The sequence below is a fragment of the Anabas testudineus genome, chromosome 8 (genome assembly GCF_900324465.2).
Source record: "Anabas testudineus chromosome 8, fAnaTes1.2, whole genome shotgun sequence".
Classification (NCBI taxonomy): Eukaryota; Metazoa; Chordata; class Actinopteri; order Anabantiformes; family Anabantidae; genus Anabas; species Anabas testudineus.
Genome location: NC_046617.1, coordinates 19,231,499 through 19,256,226, shown reverse-complemented (window position 1 = coordinate 19,256,226; position 24,728 = coordinate 19,231,499). Strand labels below are relative to the sequence as shown.

The window sequence follows — 24,728 nt, the reverse complement described above, 5'->3', positions numbered from 1 at the left end:
GTGTAAATACATAAAATATTTTGGTATGTATGGCCACACATCAACTGTTACTGTGTGGGATTAATATATTTTTCCTTGCATGCTTATTTTAGTTTGATAAAATATTTGTAGCATCTACCTGCAGATGTCTAATGACCTAAAGCTTCTGCATTGTGCAGCCCACAGTACATGCACACTAGTGTTTATGCACCGGCCTCATCTGCCTGCTCCGGCTCGACTTTACATTGCAGTGACATTAGAAAGTTACTTTTTAGCCTCCAGAGTTCATAATTCAAAGAGTAAAACCTAACCTTCAAACCTTTGTAGTTTGAGGTATCATGTCTTTAATCTCTACCATCTATGACTGCAGAGGATTTTTTCATTTGCATCACTGTGAGTGGCTAAATTAACTAAATAGAACTTTGAAAGATGTTTTGCCCTAAGTGGAAAATTATATTCTATTAAATGTACCACTTGGCTAAATGTAAACCTCAAGGTATTTCCTAAAAAAAATCCAATTCAGTGGGATTAACTCTCAAATACTCAGCTAATGTGCCTAGTTATTACAGTGCAGGTGTGGTTTGATTAGATTTAGATTAGATTTCACTGACAGTGACCTGGCAAGCAGACGGCCTCTTCACTGTAACCAGACTGTGATGGTGCGCAGACAGATGTGAAGACAGATGTTTTTTTTAAAACACGAGAAGAACAAAAAAAAAAAAAAAAAGTTATTTATGTGAGAGCACGACTCAAAGAAGGCGACTGGGAGAACTGGACCTATTTATCTCATTAGTTTCATCTCTGTTTTGGTCATGTGTGCTGTTTCTGCTGGGCTCTAACTGGAACCCCTACACAGTACTTTAATGGGTGCAGCTGTTACACCATTTTGTTTTCTACACCTCTAAGCACACCTTACCTGACACTATTTCACTGCTTTCATTAAAATAACCATGGTTCAAACAGTATTAACTGTCAGTGTTTAACTGACCCATAATATGAGGGAGTCATCTAGAAAACAGCCGATCTAAAGGCCATTTTGTTTATTGTGCTTCTAAGTCTTCCTGCTTGTATAAATCTAATGATTTTCTAACCTCTGCTTGGAGAAATGTGCTCAGAAAACTACAAAGCACTTTATTCATCATTGTGTACTTGTTGATGTTGCAAATAAATATTTATATTATTTTTTTGTTTCTTTATTTTGAAACTTCCTCATGGTGAAGGATGCTGTGCACATGTACAGTGATATTCTGATTTGTGATTCAGTTGGGGGCGTCGAAGCTCCTGCAGCCACTAGATGCCTCTGCAGCCATTCAAACAAAGCACTGAATCATATGATCCCTCTAGTGGTGCAACAAAGGAGCACCGGAGAAATCAGAGAACTGAATCTAAATTCAAGAATATTAGGAAAAAATTGATAAGTGGCTCAAATCTGAATATGCTTTTACATTTTTGGATGCTTTCATCCAAAGCGACAGATACAGAGCAAGCAACAAATTTAAGTCAGGGTGAAGACATTTGAAGCACAGTGCCATTAGAAGAAATGTTTGTTTCGTGTGACACTAGAGGCCTGATTTTTAAACTAGGAAGTTGCAGAAGAGTTTTGTCATCATCAGTTTTTTGAATAGTGGGACCGTGGCTGCTGAGTTTCTTCCACCTTTGTGGGACCACTGAACTGAAACCCTTTAATCTCTGTGTAGTCATTCAGTGGCCGATCACAGTGGGGGCTCTTCCTTCATATCAAAATATGGAAAAGCATATATCTTAGTTAATTTCTTTTATTGTTTGTGACGCTTAAAGCATATGTCAGCATAAATAAATACTGTTGGTAGAATGTGCTCTGGGTTTGATGTCAGATCCTTTTTACAGCAGGATTAAAGACAAATAAGTAAACGGCCGCCCTCAAGTTTCTGTGTACCTGGTAATAGAAAGAAGCAAGAGCCAAGTGTTTGAGTTATGAATGAAAATCAGTAACTGTTCTGGTTAGTTACTGTGATGATATCATTAGATTCTGAGCAGGTGCACTTGCTTGGAAATTATACACAATGTTAAGAAGTCTGAGAAAGCAGGACAACACTAAACCCTGAGAAGTCTCAGTCTTTTCCTCTTTACTATAGATTCTAGTTTAAAAAGTTTTGCATTTTCTTCCATAATTAAATAATATTCCTCCTGTTTTTTCTGCCTCGATTTGAATCCATCTAAAATCTTCCCGTGTCAGACTAATAGGAGACTTCCCCCGTTTAGCCCCTCATGGTTGCCCTGTCCTGATCTTCCTTTAATTACATATCCTCAGTGTGTCTCTGTCAGTCTGCTGCTGTTCCCATGCACAAGAAGCCCAACAACAAAAACAGCCCACGTGCTGGAACTCTGGACCTAGGAGAGGCATTTCTGTCAGTGGATGAAAAGATGAAAAGAGGGAAATGAGGAGGAAAGGGCAAGCTGCTCGGTAGCTGCAGGCCTCGAGGCTATCAGCTTTTCATTAGCGAGTCAGTGAATGAGTGAATGAGGGGGATCGGTGGAATGGTAAGACAGGAGAAGTCGCGCTGGGCCACAGCAGCTATTAGGGTGATTTGGGGGCTCCCACTGACTCCTATTGTGCATTGTCTCCGAAGTGAGCAACTGAGGCTCAACAGAGAGCCTTTGTGTGGGACATTTAACTGCCTGTTAGCATGCTAATTATAGGATGTGTGTGTGTGTGTGTGTGTGTGTGTGTGTGTGTGTGTGTGTGTGTGTGTGTGTGTGTGTGTGTGTGTGTGTGTGTGTGTGTGTGTGTGTACATCTTCTTCTGGTGTTTTCCATCCCTCCATCTCTTTCCTGGGACATGCACTTCTCCAGTATCTCTTTCTCTCTTTTATCATTCCCCAAGGCACTAACACCCCCACCGATCTCTGTGTTTTTGCCGTGACCCCTTTTAAGCTCCTTCCTGTTGTTTCCATTTTCATTTTCTTCACTGTCTTTATTCGTACATTTCTGTGCTCCCAGTGTCTCTTTATTTAATGAATCAGCTGCCCTTGATTCTGCATGGATCTGCTTCACTCTAATATTTAAAACACTGTAGGACATTATCCTGACATTTAGCTATGGAACATTCATCAAAGACAAATTGTGCTCTATGTTCAACAGTGACAACTTCTCTTGCAAACCCTACAGCCATCTTGAGCCTGCACGTCTCTCACCGATCTCCCTGTTGCTGGATTAGAGGTGTACGATTACAGATTCCCTAAATATTTTGGTGCAGCTGAAAACCTTCTCTTCAAGACAACATGAAAACCTAAAGTTATACTTAGATTCCAACTGATGATATTAAATATTTGAGGTGACTACTTCAACCTTTGGAGTGGATTCCCAATAGTCCAACATATAAATGAGGTTAATGCTGCACACTTGCAATAAGATTAAAGACCTGTCAAGCCTTCGATATCTTGCACTTTGACCTAAATGCTGATGCACATCCACATCCCAGTCCGATTATTGATAGGTTATACGTCAGTGAAGATCAGTTTGTTGATCAAATGAATCAGCTGTAATGTAACTTGATGTCTGTTTGATAGCATCTCAAACGATCAGAGGAACAATTGACCTCTACAATGCCAACTTTGTTGTTGGGCTGGATGACTTAAAGCCTTACGTTGATGGGTTTTTTTAGCAGTGGGTTTGCCGATGCTAAAAATGAAATTTTCATCACTCAAACTGATGTAAGTGACTAATTTCTTACACTCTCTCTGAATTAGGATGCCTACAAGTTCTGCCGGTTTAGCTGTCTATCCATGGAAACTCATGTGGTCTGTGCCTTTTACTTGGCACATCTGATTTAAAATACCATGGCTTCATTTAGTAACTTTCCTCAGTATAATTAAAATCAAATGGAAAAGTGATAATTTTTGCAAGACAACTTCTGAATTTATGACATTGGCCATCTCCTACATTTTAGCTGCCATGTATCTATAACGTTATTTTTACATGCCCTGTGCCATTCTTTACCTTTGGGAACAGTATAAATATTTTATTGTCATTTGCTGCCTTTGAATATGCACCTCGCCAGGGCCTTTGAGTTTTCACGCATAAGTTCTAGTCTTCAGCACAGTAAGTTTGATCTTTTCTGGCTTCCTCACTGTGTACCACATGAGAGTATCTATATCGTCCTCCATGTATGTACTTCTGTGCTGTCTGTGTGTGTGTGTGTGTGTGTGTGTGTGTGTGTGTGTGTGTGTGTGTGTGTGTGTGTGTGTGTGTGTGCAGCTGTGGGCCCTGTGTTTGAACTCTAGCTCACATGGCTAGAGCGAGGGAGGGCTGCAGGGTGAGAAGGCGATGGGAGAGGGGACTGATGCCCGGCAAACTCGCTATCTCCCTCTCAGAGAACCAAACAACGAACTCCTTTCATTCCGGCAACTTTGCGGCCAGCCGCCCCCGGACCCTCAAGGCCCCCACCCTTTCACACTGGTAAATTCAATGTTCCGAGAAAAACTCATGATTGGAAAGTGACTTTTTTTATCCGCCTCCTTTTCCACATCTCCTAAAAATCATCACCCCTTATCCTGTTCTCCCTGAGTCTGTTTTTCTGTCTTTTGTCCTGAAAACACAAAGGACATAAAACGCAGGTCACAGAACAAGACAACACAGTAACAATGAATTTATTTAAAATGAGCCCTTACGATTCTCTCCTGAGAATCAAAAAAGCAAGACGTGAGTTGAAAGGGATGAAATTTCAAACCTTGTGCTGACAAAGAACTTGAACAGCTTTGAACAGAACTGTAAAATATGGGCCATTTTTACTTATTTACAAGTTCATTAGTCCACTCTGTAAAACATTTTACAAGAATTTAGTGAAATTATATATGAAAACTTTATAAAAGGACATTGAAATATTGTAATTATACTTTACTTTTGTGTGTACAATTTACTAATTGATAACTATAGTTGTTACATAAATGCAGGGGAGTACAGAGTCAAATGTTTCCCACTGACATTAAATTTAATGTGCAAACACTGAAATTCAAAATTCCAACTCTAGACCATGATTGGAGAAATTACAAGACTTTACTCTTGTGACCTGTTTAAAATTTATAAAATAACATTTTTTAAACATAGAAATATGCCAAAAACCTATTTTCCTCAAACATTTATCATTTCTTGAGGTACTGATTCTGGTACTGGTAACAAATATCCAGCAGTTTTTTATAACATGCACACTGACTATACAGTCCCATTTGCCGACCTCATTTGGTGACACAGAAGTTACCAGATGTGGTTCCGTGCCCAATCTTAATGAGTAAAAACGTATAGAAAAGTATAAAATGGACAAAGTACAAAACTCAAAGCACATTAAGTGCATTACTTCAGTAGATGTACTCAGTTACTTTCCACCAGATATCTGAAGTGCACATTGTTGTGTTCAGCCACCAAGACGTCAGGCTAAATTAATGGGAATTTTGTTTTGTGTCCTGGGGCAAAAACAGTCTGTGAAATAATCATTAAAGTTGAACATTTTTAGAGGGGCACATCATTGCTGTGTAATGATGTCCCAAACAGCAACAAGCCTACATGCAGCAGAAGCATCCTAACAAAGGACGCCCTTGTTCCCAGCTGGATTCTTGAACATCATTTTCTGAATTTTCCTGCAAATGACTCAATGTCCACGTCCCTCGCCCCTCTCTACCCCTACTTATTATTCTTCAAGCTCATCCTACAGAGATGTGTTGTTGAGAGAGAAAGTTTACAGGTTCACATCATGTACATTAGAAGAAAAGGGAGACGGCAGATAGTTGTGAGGGACACAAGGCACCATTGCCATGCTACAGGAAACGTCTGTGATCACCATAGTGAGTCGAATTTATCCTCCAGGTACCACAAATGTCTCTAAAATTCAAATCAATCCAGCAGTTTTTCAGATACAGTACCTACACCTTTTTCATGGAAATTTTCTGCATTCATTTGTCATAAAATGTGATCTGATCTTCATCTAAGTCACGACAAATATAATGAGCATAAAATAATAGCACAAAAACATTCTGATCTTTCATGTCTTTATTGAGTACAACCATAAAAGCCTCACAGTGGGAGTGGAAAAGTAAGTGAACCCTTCAACCCTCAAAAAAGCTGTTTGGAGTCAGGTGTTAGCATACCTGGAGTCTTGTAAGAAAATTAGTTTGGAGCTGTGGACTAGAGCTACTTTGACGAACAAAAACACTTTTTGAGAAGAATACACTTATCTGAGCCATGCCTTGCCAAAAGAAGCTTTTAGAAGATCAATGATCATTGTTGTTGATTTACATAAAGCTGGAAAAGGTTACAAAGTGATGTCAACAAAGACTTTAGAAATTCACCAGTCTACAGACAAACAATCTACAAATAGAGACACTTTGGGACTGAGGCTACTCTACCAAGAAGTGGGCGACCAGTCAAAATGACTGAAGCACAACAAACACTCATCAATGAGGTAAAGAAACAAACCTGAGAGACAGTCAAAGAATGGAAGGCTCCATTGGAGCTGGCTAACATCTGTGCTCATGCAGTAGGTAAAACATTGAACAAGCAGGGTGTCTATGGCAGAACACCATGAAGGAAGCTGCTGCTCACTAAAAAGAAAATTGCTGCACAAATAATTTTTGCGGACCAATGAAACTATATTGAACTATTTGGAAAGAACACACATCATTACATCTGGCATAAAAAGGGCACAGCATATCATCATGAAAACATCTTCCCATCGTAAAATATGGTGGAAGAAACGTCATGATTTGGGCCTGCTATCACTATTGGGGTTTCTATGATCGTTCTCTATGAAGACATGAAAAATCTGATTTTTGTGTTCTTATTTTAGGCACATTACATTTGTTGATACTCTACACTTAGATGAAGATCAGATCTCATTTTATTACACATTCATGCAGAAAAACATTAGTATGAGAGTGAAACCTGGAAAGGTTCTCAAAAACAAGGAGACAGGTGATTACAGAAAACCAGCACAGATCAGCTACAGGTAACTAAACTCTTCCTCTGTGCCCTACCTGGGAGCATTACAGCACAGCACACACCGTGGACCCTCTCCGACACCAGCAACCTTCCCCACACACCCCCACCTTAACCCCCGTGTATCAGTTTCCTTCAGATGTACCCCATCGCACAATCGAAGTAACTAGATTCTTTCCTTTGGCTGGCCAGTGGAGATATGAAGCAGGACACACAATGAGCTATTCATTAAGGTAGGATCACACACACACACGCACGCACCCACACACACACATACACACACACACACACACACACACACACACACACACACACACACACACACACACACACACAGTCTAACCACTATTCATCCCTATCTGACTGGTACCAGTAGCAGCACCATCCATCTCTGAAAGCCCACACACACACATCCTTCTGTAACTTCATGCACATACAAACACAGAACGATACATCTGCATTTACACAAACACACACATGCAAACACACACAACACAAGACCCAACAGCTGCGACGAAAGCCCGTCCAAGTTCTTGGCAACCCCTCACACTTATGCACACAACCTAAAACTCAAAGAAAGACAAGACTAGCACAAACAAAATAGGAAGTTTATGAACACAAAGGCAGGATTCACAGATACTGAAAAGAGGGACACATTTCAACGTAACACAGCTCCATTCATTTATTAAGGAAGATTGCCTGAACTCACATCTATTACTATGTGGGAAGAATCTATAAAATTGCTTTCTTATTCCTATAGAACTGAAATTTATTTAGTTTCCTTGAGTAAGACTCTGAATCTCTACCAGCTCCTGTCATTCTGTGGTTGATCCTGACCTTTGAACTCTCTCTAGGGTAGAAATCCATCACTATCACATTATTACTGCCTTTTCTTTGGAGGAACTAAAGCAAGAATGCTGCTTTTATTGCAAAATATGAGACAGAGTTGATTGCGTTTGTAATAACTTAATAACTGCAATGGCAGTTACCCCCGGATCTTTCTGCAGGGCTGACTGATTCACTTCAATGGCCAAACTCTCACACACCTGCTCTGTCCTGCACAGGTGCATATACCAGGAAAGAAAGCGAAGGAGAGAGAAGTGAGGTGAGTGTGTCACAGGGCAGGATAGAGGTTTGCTGCCTCTTTACACAGTGATAAAAAGCTTTCAGAACGTGAACATATGTTCAGAGATTTGTTCACATCTCTGCTCAGACTTGTACCAAAACCACATTAATGTCAAAGACATGTCAGCTGAGCAGATTCCTGTCTCCTGACTGAACCAAACAACAGACTATGCAGTGATTTTCTAATTCTTCAACTTAAAAATACCCACCAGTCATGTGATGCCACAATGCAACTCATCGCATGCACCAAGTGACACACATGTGAAAAACTTTGTATGTGTAAGATTTTTATCCTGAGGTCATGAAATCAGTCTAAATTACTTTTAACTGTAAAACTAAAACACACAAAGGCTTTTGTTCTAACATATTTCCTCTATATAAATTCCAAATATATGGAAAATTACGACACATGCACAACTTAGAGTGATGTCACCTGCCAAACAGTCAGTTTAGTTTGTTGATGACTACGTGCACACAGTCTCAGACTGAAGACTGTGTCTGTTTTCTCCAGTATTTCACACACAGATCAGGTCTGGGTCTTGATATTTAGAAACAAACAAATGTGCATATATCAGGTTGAGTACTGGGGACGTGTGGCGTGTGTTGGTGGGTCCTCTGGACTCCCGGTCACAGGACTGCAGGGCCCATGTCAGGCTTTTATTTTTGCTGCTGACCACTAACTGTCACCACCGTCCGGATGTGTTTGTGTCTCTTTCACTACAAACGTTTGGATCCTGTGGTTCTCTGTGTTTGTGTCCATCATATTGTTGTTGTTATTTTTTAGTTAAACATTTGCAGTGATTATGGTTTCACGTCAATGAACATTAAAAAGTAGCATCAAAGTTAAAGTTCTTACTTTTACATTTATTGATGCACACATCTAAAACTCTGAGACACGTCAGCAAATCATTTACTGCTTATTATTGCTTAAAGCCTGAAGTCTACATTTTACTGAGACAACAGTAATTTAAATTTAATTTATATTTAATTTTTATTTTCTCTTTGGAAAACTCGAGAGAATAGAACAAATTTATTTTTTTATTATTTAAGTCCAATCTAATACATTTTATAATCTCTCGTGATATAGAATAAATCTGAATTTTAATGTAAAAAATTCTAGAAAGAAAATTAAGAATTTTAAATAAATATTTACCAGAGAGATTTTGGTAAAATATAAATCACTTAACTATGAGGGTTGACAGTAGCACCAGGGTATTTTATGGTAGAAGCATCATGTTTAAAATGCTCACATGAACTGCGTAATTTGGGTTTATTATTAAATGCGTCCAGTGGTTTAATTTCTCTAACTCTGTCTGCAGACTCTCAGTTTGACGGTACTTTCGGACAATGGGATGTTTTCAGATAATTATTAAGCAAGAATAAAGGAAGATTCCTCTTCTCTTTCTTTAGAGGTTTTATCTAATAAAATTGTTATTTTACCTCATTTATACTTTATTTCTTTTCAAACATCTTCTGCATAATTATTCGCATCTTAAATTTGTTAGGCTCGTTTATCTCACGTCATTTCTCTCTACTTTTATAATTTGTGCACATATACACACACTCACACACGCCAAAACAAACACTCACGTCAAACCGAGGCCTGGCCGCAAATCCTCAGCTGCACAGCGGGAGACAAATCCCCAGAGTTGCTCTCTGAAGTAGTTCGGTTCAGAGCTCCAGGAGCCGGGCCGTCCCACCACAGCTCCCCGGGCTGAGTCGCCGCGCTCCCGGAGCATTTTTCTCTATATGTCAGAATTTGGTGAGACGCAGACAAAGAGTGGCGATACAAGAGAAGACACAAGCCTTTTCCTTCTTTTCTTTTTTCATTTGCACAGAACTGCTTTTTGTTCCCCATTTTTTTTCATTTAAGAGGGAAGGGGGTGCTCATTTTGATCACATGATTAGGCCTACAATTCACCTGAGATAAAACAAAGGGCGCAAAGAAGAGAGAGGAGAGGAGGACCGAAAGAGGCAGAGAATCAGACAGAGAGATGCACTCATGGTCGGGATTCCCTTATCACAGTTAACGTTCAGGGATAATGAAAAAAATGTGAATTTGGGATTGGAGGCCAGTGTGTCGCATGGCGCGGATACAAGGGGTCATTGTTGTGAAGAACAGCGCTTGTGTTTGTATCCGTGCGGCCTACAACGTCCCCTCTCCTCTCTCCTCTGTGCATTTTCGACCAGCACCGACAGGTTTAAACGCGCACTCTGTGGCTCCACAGGTGCTGATTCTATTACAAAAGTGACGTTTTGTCGACTGTCACACAATCTCTACAAGGGCCTTTGACTGATTACGCATGAGATGTGTTAGTAGCTCTATTTTATCCTGACTCTAAAAACTGTGTCACCATGTTTACTATAATCACACGTTTTACGTTTAGTCCTAAAAGTGGATACACGTCCTTTACAATCATGCAAATGTCTTCACCTGTTTTGATTCTGTTTATGGACATTGTGAGTCACCAAAGTGCGTAAAGTCTGAGCACATTTTCTCCTGAGGCCGCATGTTGAGACCCGAACATCACTAAACACTAAAGAAAAACGACACTTCTCCCTCTCTTCACTCATCAGTTAATAATGAGGCATTTGATGAAGTTTTCTTTTTATTTGTGGATCAAACATGTCTGATTGTTTTGTCGCGTCCGTTTAATGAACGTGAGGACATTTGTCCTGGCTGATAGAAATTATATAAAAGCTATAAAACCGTGATGAGAGTCAGGGTCCAGTACCAGCCTGACACCTGATTTATGTTTTGTACTTCATTTTGGAGTGTAATACAAACACTACGTTGGTTTTTCTTTCTCTAAAATGTGCACGTAGGTATGATTTCATTGAGTGTAAATGACACTATATATATAAATGAACTATACAGAATATGAGATTAGTCGATGTTAAGATGAAACCAGTTCAAAGTCCAATCACCAGTAAGGTGTTCAAACTTTGTGCAAACTATTTACACACGTTGCTCTCTCATATTCAGCGTCACAGTCATTTACAAAAGAAACTTTGACTTGTTGTTTTAAACATAATCAACTCGGATTCTTCATATTTTTACATTTGTTAAACAGTAAAACAAACCATATCTCCCTCAACCAATCAGAGAGCTCCGGGCCTGCAGCCGTACGTCTGTGCTGCTCCTTTAAGATTTGTCCTCCCCAGTGTCTGTTTTCTCTTTTTTTCTCTCAGCCTCATACAAGGAGCTCTTTAAGCCCCGGTACCGACACACAGAGCAGGCATTCATACCCGGGCAGCGCGAACGAGGGGGCTGGGGAGCGAGCGTCACTTTGGAAACTCGGGAACTCACGGATTCTCGTGCTAAACCGGCGACCTCCTTTTCTCATTACTGAAGTAAGACGCTTAGCATTTCCAACTCTTTCCTCTCTGGAGCCGGTGGCTGCTCAGATTCTCCGAATTGATTCTTTAATCACGTCGGAATCATAGAAGAAGTGTTGTTAGACACATTGGTCGTTTAAGTTTGGTCGTTCTCATTCTTAGTTTCAGGTTTGTGAGTCAGCACCGAACTATTGCAAATGTAACATTTAGGATAAATATGAGGAATATTCTTGATAAAGTGTTATGATAAACATTATGATACATGTGATGGTAAAGATAACCCGGTCCTCAGCAACAAGTGGCGCTTTTAAAAATGTTCTCTCTAAGGTGGATTCATTTTTATGTTTCGTCGATATTTATTCATTTGTTTGGACAGTTTGGTCTTGACACTAAATGATTATTGATTTTTCTGTGGCGACAGTAAAACATTTTTCAAGCAGAGAGAAGCAAATTGCTTAAAAAGCTTAATAAAGAAACATAACGTTTTCAGAAGATGGACACAATGAAATAGCTCTAAACGAATATTCCTTTGATTAATGTATTTTTAATGCAGCTTGTGTTGTTTTGTGCTTTGTTTACTATTTCTTTGGAGCTATGTGGACTAGATGGCACTACATACACTAATTGACAAAAAACTACATAAAAGTTTCCAAACAAGCAAATTAAGGTCAACTTATTGGCAAGTGAAGCGGTGATAATGAGCGCAAGCAGAAGAAATTCATTAGGCTCAGTAAATGTGCTCAGTAATGTAAATTAGAAACCTGATTTGAAGGGTGTGTCGAAAACGATTTGTATATCATCAAATATTAAATGAAATTGCGTTTGCTGCTGCAGACTGATGGGCGTGACAGTAGATAGGTGAGTTTGATTGTTTGCTTGCTTGTTGCTTATTTGAGGCGTTTTATGTAAGTTACATTCATTTCAATTAATTTATTCAGTGACGAAAGGAAATTATCACTACTCTGTTAGGCGATTTTATGCCACTGTTCTCTATGTTTTCTATTAAGAGAGGTATTATATCCAAACTGAGTGCGGTGCAAATGCAGGCAACGCGCGCGCAATGAGGCGCTTTGGTGAATTTTACGCACAACCTTTGCGCACTGTGTCCTTGAAGCAGGGACTCTTTTGATGGACATGGTGACAGTCTGTTAAGTGGTCTTACACAACAGGTGGCAGATGAATATCATTATTAATGCGCCTCGGACAGATGGTGAAGCTGTGCTGGAAACAGATACGACTGACATCCACTTTGATGCTAATTAAAAGCTGGTTTACGGAGCCTCACTTGTAAACCCCATTGCCATGTTTGTGTGTTATACAGAGACACAGGTTCACAGACATTGCTTGTGGGCAGTAGTGATCGGACAAAGTCCATCAGTGATATTAGTTTAAGTAGAAATAAACCTAGAGCTCGTTAGGATAAAAGTTAAGAAGTAACTCGCTGGCATAAAGGCCGGGGAGGTTTCTGGTGAGCATACACACCCACTTAAGCTATACATGAACACACAAACTGTTGAACTGACAAACTATTTCATAATGTCACTAGACACTAATTTTCCTGCAATATCATACAAGAGTAAGAAAACAAAGCAGAGCGCTGTGCGCTGCTGGTTCACAGGAAGTTCGCTGATTTAAAATGTACAGTTCGCGGCAGGGTGTTGATTTAATGGACAAAACAAGGACACATTTTGCCCCCTGAGTGAGACCTGCCCCTGTTTAACAAACAGAATGTGTCCAGTTCACATACGCGTATTGACGCGCACGCACGCACACGGGGTTTATATTTCCATCGCCATGCCATGTTTGTCCAAGAACTGCAAAGTATAAATCCAAGGTCTGTGCTCCTGTGGCCCCATATCATTCCAACGCTGTTTCTCCGGGGAGCTTGGGATAACTGCAAAACCTAAAAACAGTAGCTTAAACAGAGGCGCCGCGTTATACAAGAGCTGGAACTCTGAGCTCTGGCAAATCATAACTCTGTTCCACAAAGTTCCTGAAAATAAATACTGAATACACCAAATACACAACACGCCAGAATCATCAGTGAGTCTGTTTTAACTCACCAAACAAATATGAAGCCATTTAACTCTTGGGTTGTAAATGTCTCCAATACGCACGACTCATTCTTTAAAATCTAGAGATAAGTACAAATAAGTTTGGGTGGGGCAGATCTTTCAATGCCAGTGTTGTTTATGTTGTTACTCTGATAGAAGCAAAATAAGCACACAAGAAGATTCTGACTCGACCTCTTTAGAATAAAAACACCAACCAGAAACATATGCTGACCTGCAGATTTTGGTGCCCAATGAAACAGGCACTGTCACTCTACCTCTGTTTTCTTAGTGACGCCTCTCACCACTCTGTTTCAGGTCCTCGCTTTTGGATTTCAATCGCGGGACACACGGAGGAGAGAGAGAGAGAGAAGGGGAAGTGAGGAGGAAAGTGAGACTGGGTGAGTTTGGCGCGGGCAGTTGTGCATTAGCAGGTAAACTGGGGTCCAAGGTGCGCACTGAGCCGCCTATGATACCAACAACACGGATGGAAAGAACTTTAATGTGGAACCCTCATAGAGTTTTACAACGGAGGCTGAGAGTAGAGACAGACTGGCAGTTTATATTATAACTTAGAGGAGGCCAGAAGGACAGATCAGACAGCAGTCAGCCAGCACTCCGTGCGTCACTCTAGGCATAAACAAGAACAGACACCCGAGGGTTAAAGCAGAGCATTTAGGATCAGGTCTAGGATCGTCTGAGCACCTGGAGGCTTGTGTGTGTAGGAAGATGTCCAGAGAGGAGCAGAGCTTGTCGGAGGTTGAGCTCAGTCCCGGTATGTCGGACGACAGTCGCTCCATGTCACCGGGTCACTCCTCCGGTGCAACAGGCGGTGGGGACTCACCTCTCCACGGGCAGCAGCAGCCGCAGCTGGCGGGTCTGGACGACGTGTCGGCGGGTTGCTCGTCCGTCAGATCCGACGACGAGGACGAACGCTTTCCCGCAGGAATCCGCGAGGCGGTGAGCCAGGTGCTCAACTGCTACGACTGGACCCTCGTGCCCATGCCCGTGCGCGTGAACACGGGAAGCAAGAGCAAACCCCACGTGAAGAGGCCCATGAACGCCTTCATGGTTTGGGCGCAGGCGGCGCGGAGGAAACTCGCCGACCAACACCCACACCTGCACAACGCAGAGCTCAGCAAGACCCTGGGGAAGCTCTGGAGGTGAGTGGAGTGGACAGTTACTGATGATGATGATGATGATGATGATGATACTCCACCTACAGTCCAGTATGTTCAGAGCTTTCACAAAGTGGCACATGTTGTCATATTCATGTCGATTCTTTAAAGGACAGGTTCAGTTTTCATGTGTCCCACACTGAAAGAGGTTTGTCATGTCAGCAAATTCATATGAAGCCTCAGTGACAGTGATGGGTTCAGAGTCCACGGTCCGAAACGTGTATTTAAAGCTCAAATCAAATCTTCCAAAGTTTAGAGAAGTTTAAAATCTTTGTGCTGCTCTGTTGAGAAAAACAGCAAAAAGATGGATTTGAACTTTTAAAAGAAAACTTTGGAAGATGTCTGGAACATTGGTCAGAAGCTCTGTATCATCTTCAGAACATTTCGTGTTTTTGCTCAGAGGGAGGACTGTGGATTATGTTGCCATCACTTCCTTCAGATCTTCTAAAGACTTGTATGGACAGGATGAATGGCTACAGCAAGTAAAACCTGTTTCAGTGTCATATTTGATATTTTTTGATTGATACATGGTTTAACTAGTTGTATATAACTCTTAGTAACTCATTTGCCACTTTTAGTCACATCCTAACGGATAAAAAAAACACTAAATGTGTCTTTGCAGGGAGTCATAGTCACATGAATTCAGGCTAATTTCATGCCTTCTTTGATTCTTGGCCACAAAGCATGAATGGCTCCTGAGGGAATAAGAGGGGATTTTCGGAGTCTTTCAACTCTCATAGTAAAACATATTGGATGATTTTTCGGTTTCTAGTAGTTAACACCATCATAGAACTCCTGCAGTTCTTCTAGCCTCTCCCTTTTTTATTTTCATGTGCAGAACACTCAGTATTCACTAACAAGAAGGTCACAAAGGTTAAATTCATTAACCTTGTGGGGACTGAACACTAATTAGATGAAGACTTGACCTTGGATTCAGGCATGATTGGTTAATTGGCCCAGAAACATGATGAACAGGGAGGCGGATGAGGTCAGGGGTTTCTCATGCCATTTCTGCTAGTAGGAGTAGAAGGAAGCACACATCCATGTTTGCAGCCAGGATGCATCTTTGGCCTGCCTTATTGCATTACTGTCAAGCAGTCAAAAGCCTCAGGCAGGTATAACAATAGGTACAGATGTGCAGAGGTAGTGAATCATTAAGGTGCCTGGGACAACAATATACATTTTGAAATTCTGCATAGCGTCCGAATATGCCTTCATTTTTTTTTAGTAAACTTATTTTGAACTTGATTTTTATCCAAGGCTTCTCAATGAGAGCGACAAGCGCCCCTTCATCGAGGAGGCAGAGAGGCTGAGGAAGCAGCACAAGAAGGACTACCCTGACTACAAATACCAGCCACGACGCCGCAAGAACGGGAAGCTTGGTTCCAGCTCGGGGAGTGAAGCCGACGGCCATTCGGAGGGTGAGGTCAGCCACAGCCAATCCCACTACAAGGGCCTCCACCTGGATGTGGCCCACAGTGGAGGAGTCGGCTCCCCTCTGGCAGATGGGCACCACCCACATGCTACAGGTGGGCTGCTTCCCACTACCCTGCTGATCCATGTCACACTCTCTAGATAATTGCTCAATCTGGCTAAGAACAACAATGCTAACTGCATGTTTTCTTTTGTGTCTGCAGGTCAGAGTCACAGTCCTCCTACGCCCCCCACCACTCCCAAGACAGAACCTCAAGCTGGGAAAGCAGGGGATGGAAAAAGAGAGGGTGCTGGGGGCTCCCGTGGCACAATGGAAGGAGAAGGAAGCTCTGGTGCTCCAGGATCTGGGAAACCTCACATCGACTTTGGTAATGTGGACATTGGTGAGATGAGCCACGAGGTGATGGCCAACATGGAGCCTTTCGATGTCAATGAGTTTGATCAATATCTTCCCCCAAATGGGCAGCCAGGGGTTGGGCAAAGTGCTGGGGGAGGAGCTACTATAACAGCTTCTCCAGCCTCGCCGTACACCTACGGGATCTCCTCAGCCCTGGCAGTGGCCAGTGGACATTCAGCAGCCTGGCTCTCCAAGCAGCAGCAACCACAACAACACCATGGCTCCCCTCTGGGCTCAGACCCCTCTAAAGCCCAGATTAAGAGTGAAACCGGAGGAGCTGGGGGTCACTTTGCAGAGGCAGTCTCAGCTGGTTCCCATGTCACCTACACCCCCCTCAGCCTTCCTCACTATAGTTCTGCCTTCCCCTCACTGGCTTCAAGGGCTCAGTTTGCTGAGTATGCTGACCACCAGGCCTCGGGCTCCTACTATGCCCACTCCAGCCAGGCCTCTGGGCTGTACTCGGCCTTCTCTTACATGGGGCCCTCACAGAGACCCCTGTACACACCCATTACTGACCCAGCCAGTGTACAGCAGTCCCACAGCCCGACGCACTGGGAACAGCCCGTCTACACAACACTGTCGCGGCCATGACAGATAACAAGACCAGAGAGCACTGGTGCAGGTCCAGCCCCCAAGTCAGACCCAAGGAGCAGCAGCAGCTACAACAGCACTGCTGGTGGCATCAGAGGGGAAAGTGGTCTGGGCTGGGGTGAGTGGGCAGGCACTGGTGGAGTTGGCTGGGGAGGCAGGAGGGGAGAAACCCCACTCTGGTCTTGCCCAGATGCAGAAATGCTATCACAGCCCAAGAACGAGCTTGGAGCGTGGTGGTTTTAAAGCCTGATTGATTCATTTGGGAACAGAATGTAGTAGTCGGACAGTTTGTTTCTTGGATGGTGCAAAGAACAAAACATCCACCCACAACTGCAGAGTTCCAGGTTAGACAGCAGCATCATTAGCAGTGTACATGGGTGGTGAAGGATCACTTCTGTGTCGGTTTGGTGACTCCATGTGTTTCAGAGGATGCACATTGTAGTCAGCAACCACAGGAACCATGGTACACAGAGACATTTAACAACATCTGGAATATAGAACTTCAAGATCAGTCATGTATTATGAACATGTTACTTGGAGAGAGCCAAATTCATGCTATATGAAATATTTTTTTGTAGCAGGAGACTGGAGTGTCAGATGATTTGGCTGTGGTCTATTCATTTCTCAGGCATGGTTGACCTTTTATCAAACAGATGTTAGTTTTGTATTGCTTTTGGAAATCAATACAACAAATACTGTTAACATTCTGTTGGTTTCTGAGGCACATTTGTTCCCTGTATAATTCAAATGTCTGTGCAGTGTTCACTTTTATGCCTTTTGTACACACAGTGAACACTCATGGAAGAAAAATGCCATAAACCATGTAGAGTTTTTGTTAAGTAATGTACGTTTAGTTAAAAACATTTCTCATGATGACTGTTATCAGGATAGTTTACACAGTGTACTTGAAATTACAAATGAGCATATGTTAATGTATAGAGATATAAGATTTTTGTAAAACGACCAAAGTTTTGAGACCAAAACTTTAAAGAAGAAACTCATTTTATAGACGTTTCTCCCAACACGACACTCAAAACTACCTTACATCATGTAGCTAATTAGTTTTCTCTGTCTACATTATTCCAATGTGACCTAATGTGATTGTCTTACAAATATATTGGTGTCAAAAGCTACTTCTGCATATTTTTGATTTTACTTAGCATTTGACTCATTCATAAAACGTATTCATGATAAAATATGATTCTATTTATACCTGGATGATTCACTTTGACTATGGTCACAACGTGTCATATAATAAATAATTTGATTTATCAGTTGATTGTTATAACTCTTGTCAAATGCATAATGCCATTATTATCTCCCTTTATGTGTCATGTAGAACAGTATTCAATGTGAAATATCAAATCTTTTTATGAACCATGTTGATGTGAACTGTGGATTTGTGTTTAAGGGGGTGGGGGGTAAATACTGAGATAAAAAAGTTGCAGAGATTTAGCGAGTAAAGCTTCCAGGAGATGGTATGTTTTATCATAACCTAATATTAATTCTAAAAAGTGCCTTGACTTACAGTACTAACACATGAAGCAGAGAAGAAAAACATGTATTTCATGTTGTGTATTTGTTTTTTCCACTGTTTGTTAATGTGTTTTTAAATGTCCCATCTCTCCACACAGGAGTTCAGAACTCTATTACAAGTATCTTATTCTCCATCTGAAAAAACACTTAATTTACTTCATTTGTGTATTTATCACCCAAATATTATTTATCACTGCTGGACACATATCTAAACCACTTGCATGCTGCACTGCTTGTTATAATTCATATTCCATCGAAGCGGAAATCCCATTTGTAACTAACCGTCATTTCACATCCTTGTTGCTGTGTTTGAAATATAATATGCTATGAATTTTACATTTCTTATTTATATTTGTTTTATGTTTTGTGCGCTGTCAATTACTTCTCTTCATTATGACAATATTGTTTGACTATTACTGCCATTTTTGTAGCTGTTTTATGTTTTTTATTCTTGTGTAACTGTTGCCAGCACAGCAAAGCAACTTGTAACAGCAGGAACAAAAGCCTAAGCATGTGACGCTGACTCATGATCCTTTACTCTCAGTTGAAATAAAGCTATTTCCACTGCTTTAAAACAAGCCTGCATCTAGAAACTTTATTTTTACAGTGGCAAAAATAATGAATATTTCTAAAATATATCAAGCTGCAAAAATTCATCTTCTCTTAGAGCAACAAAAGCACATGTCCTCATGGCGTCTAATGACTCAAGCAGTGCTCACATTCTCAACATAATCTCTTCAGCTAATGGATAATTCAGTTTAGCCGGGTGCCACTCAGCTCCACAGCCACAACAATCCACAACTGACCATTGGCAGATGTAAGCTGAACATGTGTGATGGCACCTTGTACATGAGACTGTGTGTATGTTATGTTAGAGAAATGATGCACATTCACGTACTGTAGCTCATTAGTGCAACAGAAAGTTTCCTACAACGGAACTTGAACTATTCCAACATCCTACGGGGTATTAATGCATGTTTCAGCTAGTGTGTATGTACATGTGTGTGCTTCTCTGCATTGTGGGTTAAGCCTGACTCCTAATTCCCTCTCTTTAATCGGCTGTGTGATACTTTGGAAAAACAAAGAAGGCCATTGAAAGGGGGCTTGTGGGGGAGGGGGGAAACAGGGCAACGAGGAAGCCTTACCCATAACTGCCTGGCCTGTAACTTCACAAAGAGACTCTCATACATTCTATGCACATAGACCCTGCAACCCCAACTATACCCACCCTCTTGCACTCATCCCCCACACTCTTCCTTCCACAGTAAATAAAAAGGAAACAACTCAATTTACCTCTTTTGGACATGAGACTGTTAAGACAGGTGTCAGCCAGGAGCAGTAAAACCCAGAAACAGGCTGGAGTGATGTGCTGATTATATACAGTATGACCTGCCACATCACAGTGCAAAGCAAAAACACATACAAATGTGTTTGCTCCTCTCATGTTGGTTCACTGGGTTAATGTTAAAATCAAGCTTGACTTTATTTGCAGTTACCAAACATAATACAATAGGTCCTGATTCATCTTAGCAAAGTTAGACAGTAACCATCAGAAGTTCACAGAACTGGCCTAAACTCTAAAACCATGACAGAGATTTTGTTTAAAGAGCTCAATGAGAAAAGATTTTTGCATTAATTTTAAAAAGTCTTGTCTGTGTATAAAACTGTAACATGCAACTGTTGGGAATCAAGCTGGTGTTGGCATAAAAGAAAACAGAAATAATGAGCCTTCTCTCTTCTGGTTGGTTAGGAAGGTCAGCCTCACTCAAAAACCTTTCAAAGGGAAAATCTCTGCAGCAGCACCAGTTTAGGCCACAGAAGCGTCACACCTCTCCACATTAAGAAAGGTTCAGGTGAATATATCTAATAAAACAAAATGACAACACTTACATATACTGAATCTCTAAAATGAAAGACTAAATTTGTTCTTGTGGCCCAGTTGGTGAACTTCACCAGACGAAATAAGAGATAAGAGATCCGCAGAGAAAGACATACTGTATGTGCAGGGAAATAATAAAGAAATGACAGACAAACAAGATTAGAAGTAAATGAAGTTAAACATAGAGGTTAAAGGGCAAAGAAATAAGTCAGGAGATATTAGTTGTACCCTCAAGCTGGGTGGAGAATGACCTCATGGTAGCCTCATTGTGGTGGATGCTGGTGAGTGTCACATGGGCTGCGCTCTCGTCCCCATGAAAGCAGTGCAACGTCACCCTGAGGCCCTGTCTCCTCTAATCAAAAGACTCACACACAAGCAGTTTCTCAGAAATCAATAACATGACTGACTACACACAGACCGTAGACACCAGATCGATCTGGTTTCATGCTGCTGCTGTTTTTGATGTTTGTGAGATAGATGAGACTAAGATAGTGCACCACCTCCTGCCTTCATACACATACATTTTTACTAGATGTTCCTTTGGCTCCATCTCTATCACCTAGAATGAATCTTTATATGCATATTGGGCATATTATACACACACAAGCACTGAATATAAAAGCGGGAGATGATCACACAGCTTCATCTGCAACAAAGATGTTAATCGTCCATTTCTCACAAACTTGGAGCTCCGTCCGTCTTCCAGCGTGCACTGCCCCCTTTCTGCCTACACAACAACCCATTTCCTCTAAACAATACTGTGACTGTTTAGCTGATGTGTGATTCTGATAGATGTGTTTGCATGGGGGAAGGGAAGAGGGGAGCGGGGGACACATCTTCATTTAGCTGTAGGAGTAACCCAGCTTCATTTTTTTTAAACAGCTCCTGGTTGAATCTGTCATGTACTAACAAACTGCAGTTTCTACACACGTCAATTATAAAAATTGCAATTTTTAAACAATCCACTACTTGCTGTGTTGCTGCCTTTGTATCTTTGAGGTACAGGTGTTTGTGAAAACTACATTTAGTACAGCCAGGGAAACTAAATAATAACACTCCTGTAAACTGTGTGGCTGACTTCTGACACCTGGTAATACAGATATTAATCTAGAGAGGGCCACTTCTCTCATTACAAAGCTTTTGTTATTAAAGGTGATGTGAATAAGACATGATCATTTATATAAAACAGTTTATTTATAACAATAACAGTTCTTTTATACTAATCGTCTCTCGTCTTTAAAAATCAAACTAATGAAATAATTACAAAACAAGATCATTTTAGAAAACAAACTATGTTAGTCCTAAAGTTACATAACCCACTTGTGCATTTTAGCTTAATGCGTGTGCTAAAAGAAGCAGTAGTGTGGACGAGAACTTAGGAATTTAAATGCAACACAATGATACAGAGAGTCAGAGATGAGCTATTAGAAAACAACACACCGATTGTTTTCTTTAAACGTGTCGTCTGTACATTTTAGGTATTAGTCCATTGTGGATTGAATCACAAAAAGAACTCAGTTCAAAGCATTAGTTAAAGGACGATCCTGGGTTTCATATAATTCTGGGTGTAAAACAGCATAAATAGTTCAGTGCAGACTTGATAAACAGGTTAATCAGTTATGATGAGCTCATCGCAGCCCCAGTCCTCATAGCTCCCATCAGGAAGGTACCTGCGAATGATGATGGGGATCTTTCGGCTCCTGTTAGAGGGGAACAAACAAAAGCCATGTTGAGACATATGTGAAGAACAGTGAAGCTCTTCCTCTCAGAATTCATTTTCTCACTTACTTAAGCTCTTTCATAGCAATTTGCAATGGGTCAGTTTCTCCTTCCAGCTCCACCATGACTGGAGCACACATCCTGTTGGGAACAAGTTTCACTTAATTAAGTTGCCTCTAAAAATCCAAACCATCTTATTAAACATTTAGGACCAGTTATTAGCACTTAAATTTGTTCATGTGACCAAACTCCTGTGTGGGGCAGATGGACACTCATGTGTCATTTCTCACTATTTATCCAACATACATTAGTTTTCTAATGTCATTTTTAAGTTGTGAGTTTTAAGGTCAGTTCTTCCCTTTACATTTACTGTCTGAAGAAATGTATGCACACACTAACACTAACATACTATTAGTGATACTAATAGTTGATTTGACTCAAATACTTTTATTGACACTTATTGACATTTTTCAAAATGACACAGGTCACTTAGTGTTGCAGCAATCACTGTGACACTAGGTGTCACTGATGTGTTTGTTTTTTCGGACAGAAATTGTCTCTACAGCACAAACAAGGAAAAAACAGATGACCATGATGGATTTACAGAAATCATGGTGAGGTGTATATATATATATATATATATATATATATATATATATATATATATATATATATATATATTAAAAAAAGGGAAAATAAGGTATTTTTTATCATTAACCATCACTGTGTAATAATGACGATATGATAACTTCTGTAAAAATTAACTGAATTTATAAAATTTAAATCTACATTGTGCAATATGACACATACCCCAACAATTAAATAACAAAAAAAAAACAAAAAACAAATCATGCAGACTGACGTTATGTGACACTTGTGTCCTTGTTTAAAAATTTCTATTGAAAACTGTTTGGCTTATAACTAGATGTGTGTTGTTGTTTGTTTTGCTGTTGTCACTACAAACACGTACAGTATTTACACAAAATGGGAACTCAGGATACTCATTGTTACAGATTACCAAATGGAATATTTTCCCCTTCTTCCTGAATACAAGACTTTAGCTGCTCAACAATTCGTAGTCACCGTTGTCTGATTCTCCTTTTCATAATGAACAACACATTTTCATCAGGAGTCAGATTTAGCTTACAGACACACACACATTCAGCGGAGGTTTGGAGATGGTCTTTATGCTCTGAGAGTGCCCAAATCTTTTTACAACATTATGAACTAAAGGTGGTGAAAGAAAATATTCTTTTTGAACCAACACATTTGTCAGCTTGTCATGTTTCTCACTGTACTGTATCTTCATGTCTGTGTGTTTTGTTTTTTTTTTAATTACATTGGTAAATACATTGAAAGCCACTAGAAACTGCATATTTGGCCGATTCTGACTGAGAAGCTCTTCACACACATTGGGTGGTTTAAGGTTTAAGAGGATGAAGGACAGATGTGACAGTAATTAGAGTCCAGTTCAGATATGACACTCACGCTATCTGTAGAGCCCGTGTCCCCAGCACTCTGGCCCTCTCATATTTGGTCATGTAAGGTGTTGTGATCCTCTTCTGGTTCGCCTGCTGGCCCTCTCCTGCGGGCAAGATCTGCACATTCTCCTGGTCATCCTGATCACAAGAGCAAACCAAACAAGTTGGGACTCACTGAATAATAATCAAATTATCACATCGCATCGGTGGAGAACGCTATAAATAAATCAGGCTAAACATCAAGTGACATGTTAAATCACACATCAGGTGTTCAATCAGGTTAAAAAGACAAAGCATCGAACGATAACGTTAAAAATGAACCAAACGACGAACTTACATCTTCCACGTTTTCCAGGTCATCTAACCCCTCATCCTCCTCAGCGTCATCAAAATCTCCGTCATCGAAACTACAAATGTGATGAAAAAAAAAAGTTATAAGCCTCAACAGATCCAAAATAGTAAACACTTAGCATCACGTTTGGCTAAACGGCTAGGCGTTAGTTAGCTATCATGTTAGCCCACGTTTTGTGACATTACTTTAAAGTACGCAGTTTAATATAGCATGTTAAATCTGTGTGCCGTTACTTACTTATCTTCGTTGTCGGACATTTTTTTATTTTAAAGCTGGTATATAGGCCGGTATGAATCCGTAATACTAAAGAAAATCAGTAACTTTTGTTGTCAACACGAACCCACATGAGCCGTTTGCGTTTTCAACTTCCGGTGGTGCGTCCCAAAATATTCCGGCTGGTACAAAGGTCCGCCGTTTTCGTTCTGCTTGTCTTGTATTTTGGTAAAGAATAAGCTTAGAGAAAGTTCAAACTGGCTAAAAATTTAAGTTAGGTGAATTAGTTGGTAGCCCCCTTTCTCCCTGCCCATCATTTACTTATTTGACATGGACACATTGATTACTGATGTACGTTTCAAATTGTGCAAGTGTATTGGTATTTTTCTTTAATCTTAGGGACACAAACCGCAAATGTTTAAAACAGTTATAGCTGATTGTATTGTCTAGACTATATTTAGACCTGCATTAGAATTAACTAAAATCAA

The 24,728-nt window shown here is 40.6% G+C and overlaps 2 protein-coding genes across 3 annotated transcripts; one reads left to right on the top strand and one right to left on the bottom strand.

Annotated features, from left to right (window-relative positions):
• The first annotated feature begins 11,291 nt into the window (after positions 1–11,291).
• sox10 (SRY-box transcription factor 10) lies at positions 11,292–19,150 on the top strand. 2 transcript variants are annotated; one of them, XM_026345949.1, is made up of 4 exons: positions 11,292–11,424; positions 13,779–14,623; positions 15,899–16,059; positions 16,276–19,150. In XM_026345949.1, exons 2-4 carry the CDS (start codon positions 14,190–14,192, stop codon positions 17,058–17,060), a joined length of 1,380 nt encoding a protein of 459 aa, XP_026201734.1. In that variant the 5' UTR covers positions 11,292–11,424; positions 13,779–14,189; the 3' UTR covers positions 17,061–19,150. The 2 variants fall into 2 exon arrangements, with proteins under 2 accessions (XP_026201734.1, XP_026201727.1); XM_026345942.1 differs by having other exon boundaries at positions 15,899–16,167.
• A 2,497-nt stretch (positions 19,151–21,647) lies between these two features.
• On the bottom strand, positions 21,648–24,403 carry polr2f (polymerase (RNA) II (DNA directed) polypeptide F). The gene is made up of 5 exons (XM_026346361.1): positions 24,265–24,403; positions 24,013–24,082; positions 23,683–23,813; positions 22,264–22,335; positions 21,648–22,175 (listed from the first exon to the last, which is right to left on the bottom strand). The coding sequence occupies exons 1-5, from the start codon at positions 24,282–24,284 to the stop codon at positions 22,085–22,087; spliced, it is 384 nt and encodes a 127-aa protein (XP_026202146.1). The 5' UTR covers positions 24,285–24,403; the 3' UTR covers positions 21,648–22,084.
• Positions 24,404–24,728: the final 325 nt, after the last annotated feature.